The sequence below is a fragment of the Lates calcarifer genome, linkage group LG7_2 (assembly GCF_001640805.2).
Source record: "Lates calcarifer isolate ASB-BC8 linkage group LG7_2, TLL_Latcal_v3, whole genome shotgun sequence".
In the NCBI taxonomy this organism is placed as follows: Eukaryota; Metazoa; Chordata; class Actinopteri; family Centropomidae; genus Lates; species Lates calcarifer.
The window spans coordinates 10,970,593-10,979,993 of NC_066854.1; the positions used below are offsets into that span (position 1 = coordinate 10,970,593).

The 9,401-nt window shown below is 41.3% G+C and overlaps 1 protein-coding gene across 3 annotated transcripts; it reads left to right on the top strand.

Moving 5' to 3' along the window:
• Nucleotides 1–26: 26 nt before the first annotated feature.
• On the top strand, nt 27–7,148 carry timmdc1 (translocase of inner mitochondrial membrane domain containing 1). 3 transcript variants are annotated; one of them, XM_018701738.2, is made up of 8 exons: nt 27–117; nt 1,480–1,841; nt 2,798–2,963; nt 3,255–3,343; nt 3,829–3,896; nt 4,527–4,605; nt 6,390–6,500; nt 6,639–7,148. In XM_018701738.2, the coding sequence occupies exons 2-8, from the start codon at nt 1,501–1,503 to the stop codon at nt 6,787–6,789; spliced, it is 1,005 nt and encodes a 334-aa protein (XP_018557254.1). In that variant the 5' UTR covers nt 27–117; nt 1,480–1,500; the 3' UTR covers nt 6,790–7,148. The 3 variants fall into 3 exon arrangements, with proteins under 3 accessions (XP_018557254.1, XP_050921970.1, XP_018557256.1); XM_051066013.1 differs by having other exon boundaries at nt 91–117; nt 1,374–1,841; XM_018701740.2 differs by lacking the exon at nt 27–117 and adding an exon at nt 144–249.
• The last annotated feature ends 2,253 nt before the right edge of the window (nt 7,149–9,401 follow it).

Consider the following 9,401-nt stretch of genomic DNA (forward strand, 5'->3'; position numbering starts at 1 on the left):
GTAGAAAGCTCAGTCCTCCACCGACGGGCGGCGCTGTTTTCAGATTTCATCTGCGGCGCTGCGTTCACTGACCGAGGTCAGAGGTCGGAACGCCGGTGTGATGTCGGAAAGTCACAGGTAAGAAACAACAGAAGGGCAACAATGAGAAAATGAAATGACAGCATTATCTGGAATAGTTGTTCATTAACTAGGGTTTCTGCTCTTCGTTAAAGAAACGGTCATTACAGAGGAGTTCCGCTCCGCGTCCTGGTAAACTACTTTTCCTCAGTAACATTAGAGGGTGATAGCATGCAAGCAATTAGCACTGAGGCTCCCATAATCCGACAGGTACGCTTATTTAGGCATTGCCTGTCGTTTTTGAACGACCAAAGCATGTAAACACACGACTGAGATATAAACCATAATTCTACGTTTCGTGAGAAATTATAACGTGAAGTAGAGGAGAAATAAAGGCAGTGAGACGTTAGCCTAGCTAACGGCACTGGAAAGTCAGTCTGACTTGTCGCAGCTGTGCATCGTTAGGCTGATTAGGACTGTAGCGATGCAGGACGCCTTTCATACATGGCTGCGGGTGTCTTTATTATTATATCATTATTTATTCATATTTCTCGTACTTTGTAAATTAGTAGTCTGTTCTATGGAGCAGCACAGGTATTGTTAAATACATATTTCTAAGTTAACACCGCTCAAAACTTGTTAGCAAGCTAACTTAGCTTGACCAGCACATAGAAACAGCCAACAGCCTTACATTCATAACTGATATTTAACCAAAGCGACAGCTATTCACATTTGTGAAGCTATTAGCAGAAAATGTTGGGAGTCTTAACTGGATAAAAGTCTAAAATGTATATATGTTTATTATCAGAATTAGAGTTTATCACTTTTATATCCATATTTATGAATAGTTTTAGTATTATACTGCATTCCCAGGAGTCTTCCACGTTATGAATCGAGAAAAGACGACATACAGTATATCTTGAAATAAATACAGACAGTATGGAATAAACAGTGGACTATAAAAAATCTTATTCATTTAGCATTCACCTCCACCATAACAAGAATGCTTCTGAAAAATTGTTGCTTTGATATATTAAATGATTGTGCTTTGTCTTTATTGGGTGGCATCTCCAGGTCTTGGAGCCAAACTTGTAAAGACACAGTCACCTTTTTTCTTAATCTACGATTCTGGACCGGCCAACACATCCTGTCAGAGGATGTCAGGGTTCCAGCAGCGCATATAAAGCTTAATGGCACATTTTGAATTCAAGAAAGAAATCTTTTCCCAGAGAGTCTGCTTGTGTGCCCAGTGTGTTTTGATAAGACTGCACCATTTAACAGCTGCTAGAGTCTGACAGCCTGTGTATCCCTGCCAGGATTTCATTTGCCTTAAGGCTATTTGTTTTGAGGATGGATCTTAAGTTGAGGCAGTGAGTGCAACATCCCAACCCATGGCCATGTGTTTCTGCCTCTCTGCTGCAGTATAACGCCAGCTGAAGCGTGATGCATCCAGAGCAGCCAAGAACAGGCTTAGCCCTGCAGAGACGGCAGGCAGATTCGGCCCCCTGGGGCACGCTGAGCACCGGCCTACTGCAGGGCCTCATCCAGAGCGCCAGGCCTCCTTCCTTCTGCTTACTGCTCCCCAGGGTCCACGCAGCTGATGTGGCTGCTGCCCAGTCTGCACAGATGCCCTCTTCCTCCTCCTCCTCCTCTTCCTCCTCCTCCTCCTCCACCAGTCCTCCTCCTGCACCCATCTCCTCTCCAAGCATCATGCCAAGCAACATGGGCAAGCCAGAATTCCCAGACACAGGATGGGACCGCATCAAGGACCTCTTTGACAGAGAGTTGGTGTTTGTGTGTTTGTCAGTCTGTTGTTGTTCCTACTTGAGTTTGTTTCTTTAAATCCTTTGTCACCCTGCTCTCTTTAAAAAGCTCTATCCTAAATCTTTGTTAACGCTGTTAAAAGCAGTGGTTTGTCCCTTTGTCTACATCCACTGATTGTTTGGTATTTTTTTGCTCTTAATACAGCCAGATGCAGACTATGTGATGTCAAATCTACAGTCGAAAATATCACTTGATTAATTGTTTAGTTAATAAATGTCATTTATCAGCAACTATACGAATAACTGATTAATGGTTAAAGTCATTTTTTCAAGAAAAAATGACAAACATTTGTGAGTTCCAGCAATTCTCATTTGTAAGTTCTCATTTGTAAAGATGTGCAGCTTTACTTTAGCTTACGTGCTAGTAAACTTGATATCGTTGCTTATTAGTTCGACATCATCAAACAATCTGAAGGTTTCACCTTGTGCTTTAGGAAATTGTAATGCACAGTTTTTACACTTTTGAAATTTTATTGATCAAATTATCAGTATCATAAAAATTGCTGGCAGATTAATCGATAAAGAAAACAAACATTAGTGGCAGCCTGAGTCTGATTCTTTGGGTATCTGAAGTGACACTGGCAAATGAGACTTTGGGTATCATAACTGACTATTCACTAATCATATAGGGAAACTGTCATCATCATCAAAAATGTTTACAGTGTGCATTTGACATGAGGTAACAACAAGTATCTTGTAAACTTAAACTAACCATCTAGCCATTGTTTTATTTGTTTTTCTCAGTGTATAAAGAAATGTGTATTTCTAGGCTACTCTAACTGAATTGTAGATTTAGCATGTATTTGGTCCCTCTCACTTTTTTTATTGCACCACTAGTAGTGACTGAAGATGAGGAACATGAGGCACTGGCTTGTTTTTCAAATGAAACATGCACTGTCACTCCTGTCTCCCTGCAGTGTGACACAGAGGCACCCAGAGGAGCTGACCAATGTGGTAAAGAGCGGTATAGTGGCTGCACTGGCAGGTTTGATCTACGGAGGCCTGCCAGCTGCACGCCACGCCAGGCAGAGGTACATCCAAATCAGCCAGGCAGAAATCTATACAAGTCGTGTGGATGCAGTGGTAAGTAGAAATCTGTATTCTGTGTGTGTCTGCATGTCTGTGTTGAATATCTGAATACTAGGAGAGGATTCAGGAAACATTAGAGAAAAAGATTTAACGACGTAGTTTACGGGTAAAGTTTCATTTTCATAACAGTTTAACTTGTAACTTTAACCTGATGTGGTGATTTATAGAAAATTATGTATTATTATATATATAATAGATTTAAAAGGGGTATAGATTATGATATAGCCTCATGAGATTAAACTGCAGCATTCTTATGGTACAGTGTGTCTTTTGTGTTTGACTCAGCGCTCAGCCCATAATGCAGCTATCCGCGGGTTTGTGAGATACGGATGGAGGTGGAGCTGGAGAGTGGCTGCTTTTGTCACATTGTTCAAGTAAGCAGAAAGATGTAGACAGTGTGGGATGTTTACAAAGGAAAAACTAACTGGAGGATTATCATATATATATATATATATATATATATATTAATACATAATAATTTTAATACATAATGTTTTTAACATGTCACAAGTACTACATGGTTGTCCTCAGCTTTTTCTGAATTCAGATTTGAACGTTGAAATTTTGTGCAAAAAAAAAAAGTTTTCAATTAAGTAACCATGAAACAGCTGAAATGAAATGTTATGTAAAGGTTATGTAATTCATCTGACAGGAATGCTGTTAAAGGCCCTGTGGCCCTGTGAGCTAAGTGTTTAGCTCTGACAGCCATTAATCTGATACTGTAATGCTGCTGAGCAGAATATCATTAATATTTGAAGTCTTTATGATTTATTTGACTGTTTTTATCTGCAGTGATCATCATTTTGAAATGTCCTTTTCAGTCTTTGCCTCATATGTCTGTCCCCCCCACCCCCTGTAGTTCAGTCAGCACAGGGCTGTCTGTGTACCGAGACAAGTATACCATCAGCCATTATGCTGCAGCTGGAGGTAAGTCACATGAGGCTTCAACAGGGCCCATTAACCTTTTTAAAAAAAGATCTTTATTTAGAAAGTTGACTGAGTGTTCATGCTGTGTCACAACAAGACTGTTTCATTCCTCCACTGTGGAGGAACTCCTGTTACTACTGTGTGCTGTGTGTCTGTAGTTTTACTGTATATAGGATTTATATAATGATTATTAATAACATAAGAAATTCCACTACAGACAACTTTTCACAGCAGTAAACTCGAAAAATGTACCCAGAAGCATAATCCATAATGGTTACAGTGCTGACCATGAACCACATAACTTCTATTATCAATGCTCAATAAAAACATATTTAGATTACTGCTGAAATTAGTTGTCAGTGAAATGTAATTTTATAAAGTGAGATTTGAAATGGGACAAACTAACAGTCTTTCTGCTTCTATAAAATACTTAATGGCAGTAAAGTTTCTGGCACTGACAGAAATCATGATTTTTACTATCCTTGTTTAGCCTGATGACAAATGGTTGTAAGACATACAGTAGACATGCCAGGACACTGACTCATGAAAGGTGCTGATAAAAGTGTGTGTGTGTGTGTGTGTGTGTGTGTGTGTGTGTGTGTGTGTGTGTGTGTGTGTGTGTGAGAGCAGCTGTCACTGGAGGGCTTTTCAGACTGAACCTGGGCCTGAGAGGGCTGGTGGCAGGCACGATCATCGGAGCAGTCCTGGGGTAAGGTTGGCTTCTGCATCTGCAAGCATCCACTCATATCCACTGATCATCTTAACAGTCCAACTCATTAACTTTGTACAGTAACTTCCCTAAAAGAAGAATTTAAATCTCCATTAAAGACCTGAGTTGTATTGTCAGGAGCTGCTGTGCATTGATGTTTTTTAACAGACATGCATGTTCGCTCGTGCGTGTCCACATTCGTGCCTCTGTGCTTGAGAGCAGTGAGTACTCTGGCAGCCAGCTGCACCCCTCCCAGCGACCCTCTGTCGCCCAGCTGAACCCCCCCACCACCACCTCCAACTCTGTTCGTGGTGCCAGAGGGACTCATGTGCACCACAGAGGGCCATGTTTTGGGTACTAGAGCAAGAAGGCAGGCCAAGGCAGCAGCTGCCCCTCTTCATTTATACCATCTCTGTTATTCCAGCCTCTCATCTCCATCTACCATGGTCTGATCTGGACTTGTGCTTCACTCCGTCTCATTTCTCCTCAGCGCTCTCTTCTCTCTGTCCCACTTTTTACTCATTTCTCTGGCCACTTTCAGCTGAGTGCACAGAGCCAGGAGCAGATTTGAATGTGATTGTATAATGGAGATTGAGTGTGAGGTGTTTGATGGTGTAACAGACTGGAGGGGCTGGTTTGGATTGTCTCTGTGATCATCAGCTCTGCGTTGGCTCGGCCCTAGTCTGTTCTCCTGTTGACTCTATACGAGCACTGCCGCCTCCTCCTGCTCTGCCTCTCACTGTCTGCCTCAGTGACCAGCCACCTGGAGCGTTTGATGTGTGCAAACAACCCCAGCCCCAGCTATGCCAGGTGCAGTCGGGGCAGAAGGGGGCGAAATGAAAGCAGGCAGCTAATCGGAAAGCACATCACGCTCCAGATCTCACCCCCACAATCATCTCCTCGTCCAGGCACGTGGTGGAGGTGTGACTGGAGGGTAGAGTAGGACTGGAGGTGCTGAAGATCATGGCATGACTTTGTTGGGAGGAAACTGGACACAAGCCTGTTACAGTTGTGTAAATGACTGACAGCTTGGAAGGTTTATGTAACTAAAGTAGCTGGTGTAACAGAATGTGGATGTGACATCTGGGTTTGTTGCAAAACAGATTATGAAATAGAAGTGTTGTAGGAATGTATGACAAACCTAGTTACACCAGGGTTGATGTAGTAGGCAAAATACCCCCAGACTTGAATATTCTCACCACTATGTTCCATTCATTCTCTCTCCTGTTCGTCTCTCTCACAAACACCCCTCTGTTACTGCCATAAATCTCAAACTTGAGTTAATCAGTATTTCTTAGCCCACCCCAAGTATTTAGAGTTGTTTCCTCTCCCGAGAAATGGTTTGCTCCACTTGTAACTGCTACTCATCCTCTGAGACCAAGGCAGCCTTTACTTAACAGCACTTTTGCCAAAGTCATGCCTTCTTTATTTAGCAGGTTTTATATATGTGATGAAATTGCTTTTCTAGCTCTCAGGGAACTAAGCTTTACATACTGATCTTCTGATGATGTGGTCACTTTTGGTCTGTCTGATCAGATCCAGTTTCTTCAAACAGTTCCATGCTCTACTTCCTCAGAAACCTTTAGATGAACCATTTTTGAATGTTAGAATAACTATTTGATTTTCTCACTTTAACTCTGATGCCATTTTCCCAATGGCAATGGATACAGCTCCAGGACATCTTACCTTATGTACAAACAAGTTAACTTAGAGTTTTTCAATCTGGTCACAGAACTTTGGAACCCACTGTATGTTAATATTAATGATAAACTAATTCTGTTCAGGACTCCCACTGGTGCTTTGATCATTAGCATGCAGTCTCTGGCCGGAGAATCTGTCCGTGACAGGAGGAGGAGAGAGCGCAGGGAAATTTATGAGCTTAAACTTGCAGAATGGTAAGAAAGATAAGAGAATTTTAATAATTTTCTTTCACACTTTTGAAGGGTAACTCACCAAGCAATAGAAAGGAAGTTTCTTTTTGTTCTGATGTTCTTTTGTTAACCCATTACTCTCCTTACCCTTCATATCATAAGGACGGCACGTCTGCAGTTGACAGATGAGCTGATTGGAGATCTGAATGTCAGCTGTCAGCCAGAGGAAACCAGTAAGGACCTGCAGAGGATCCAGGAATTGCTCAGTTTACCACAGAATGAGGGTGTGGCTCAGGACTCAAGGAGCCAGTGACAGTAGTTGCCTTACTGCTGGCTTTCTGCTGGACACTGAGGTGGGACTTCACACAACTGTGGATAAATAGGTCACTTCTTTGCCTGGACTCTATCACACACTTTCTCTCTGACTGATTGGAAATGACTTCACATCAGAATCAAAAGACACTGTTGTACCTCTTAAACTACTGTCAAGGAGCCCCAGTGAGCCGCTCAGTGGCCATTAGGTAGCTGCAATAGGTGTGTGTGTGTGTGTGTGTATATGTGTATACACAGCTACTCAAACTGTGTAGCTTCTGATCAAGATACTGCAAAACAAATCCCCACCCTACAGAAAACATACTGTCATCACAATAATAAAGCTTTAACTGTACTCTATCTGAGACTCAGAATGATATTGATCCACTGTTTTTGAAACTTTGCCATTTCTATTATGATAAAACTGAGTGACACAACTAATGTGATTAAAAATCAAATTCCCAGCAACAACCTAATAAAACATCCCCAACTGAAAGAAACACTGTATCCTGTATTGACACACTGAGATCTAAATCATCTTAAACAATGTTGTTTCACTGTGTGCAGATCTTCCTGTAACTGAAACTTTGTCAAGCTTTCAGAATCAGCCCCAGTTCATATGAATAAATGAAAATTGGCTGTCCATTAAAACCTTATTTTAACTTAACTGTCAAGGTGAGATAGCTCATCACTTACACTGACCTGCCAAGACCCATCCTCACATGGTTAGTTACTGGAATCAGCACACATCATCTTTTGACACCAAACCAACAAATATCAATCCGTGTCTATGACAAAATGGTTTCTGTCTTTAATGTGTAGTGTGCTTTTGACTCTGCCTCTTGGGCTTTTCAGCAACTAGGTCAAACATAACCTTGGCCCCTGGTGTAAACAAGATGTGACACAGCAACAGCTGCGGCCTGGGTTGCAGCAGTGACTGCTGACGTGCAGATGGACAACCAATAGAAACACACTGAGGACACACGGTTCAGGTAAAGAATCTGATGAGAAATTAGTATCAGATTATGTTTATTTCCCCTGGAGTATGTTTTCAAGCTGTGAAGTATTGCAGGTAGACACTGTAGGTAAGGTGTAAAATTACAGTGTAACTGTTACTGTCTGTTTTGTTTGTGTTCCTGAGTTATTGAGACAGTTTTTCTGTCTGGATAACATCTGATAAACATCAAAACTAAACAAAGAGTGAGGAGCCACAACATTTGAATACAGAGAACAGATATTACATGCAAGTACCTACAAGTGCCAACATTTTCTCATTATCATTAATGATAGTTAAACCTTCACTAAAACTTTACAACCTTTTGGCTTAAATGGACACTGGTCTCAGCCCAGGTGCAGCACTGCTAAATGACCACTACAGAGAAACAATACAACCAAATGTAATGCGTAAAACATTTTTTGAATGTAGTTTCACTGGCAGCTTGTAAAAGTGTCGGGTCCTGAGCCTGAGTGCTGTCAACGTCCTCTTAAAATCAGATAAATGCTGACTACTGTCAGAGCATCAACATAATGCACATAAATGGACTCTCTGACCCATCTACTGGTGACTTAATGGAACTGCAAATACACACTTAATAAACAAATCTAGTACGCAACAATAAATCTTTCTCTATGGCTTTTGAAACACTGCACAAGTGTTTTCATTAACAATATCTGACATGGCAGGAGTGAACACCTAATAATAAACCCAATATTATATATTTATAGCCAACACTTCCATATTTCGTCCATCTCTTGTGCTAAGTCCAGTCTCTTTTCCAAGCATTCTCAAACTGTTTTCATAGAGGAAATTAATTCAAATGAAGAAAATGTGTGTGTATATGAGTCAACCCTGTGTTGCCAAATATAAACTGATTCTGCATCAAAGACAGTTTAGTTGTATTTCACATATACAGGCATCATAGCTGTTCACACCAAGATTTGTGTTCAAAGTGTAACACAGTGTCATTGGCTGTGTGTATTACTGTGAGTTTTTCTGCAAGGTAATAAGAAGTATCATTAACCTAGGAAGACTTTAGACTGTAGACTTTGGCATTGTCCTTGGTGAGAAACATCCATCCATCCATCCAAGTCCAGGAATGTTGTTCCAAGCACCATAAATTGACTCTTAACCCAACAACTGGCTATTGATTACTATAGGTTTGTCAACATGAAGAAGCACAGAAGCACTTTGAAGGATTATGATGACAGCTGTTCATATTTCATATGATAGCAATTTGTCATAAGGCAGAAATAAACTACAGCAGCTTTGGTGAATTTCCGGCCATGTCATGTCACGCCCTCCATTATAATCCGCCACAGTATTTGAATTGTGTCTTAGTCGACATTTGAAATGTGAGAGGCCGTGCGACTGTAACAGTTCGCTGGTGTGGACTACTGATTCGATTTGGACCAGTTGTCTAAAGAACCTGAGTTTGGCCCGATTCCACGTGTTTGCACTCCCTGAAAATGGGCACGTGACGACCACTTTTGAGGATAGGCGGGGGGAAAACCAGTTGCGCAAATGCTGCCTTCATGTGCTGCTCGGAAACACGAGGTTGTGGAATATCGTGGATGTAGCTTGTTACCGGTGACTAATGGAAATCAAGTGATATA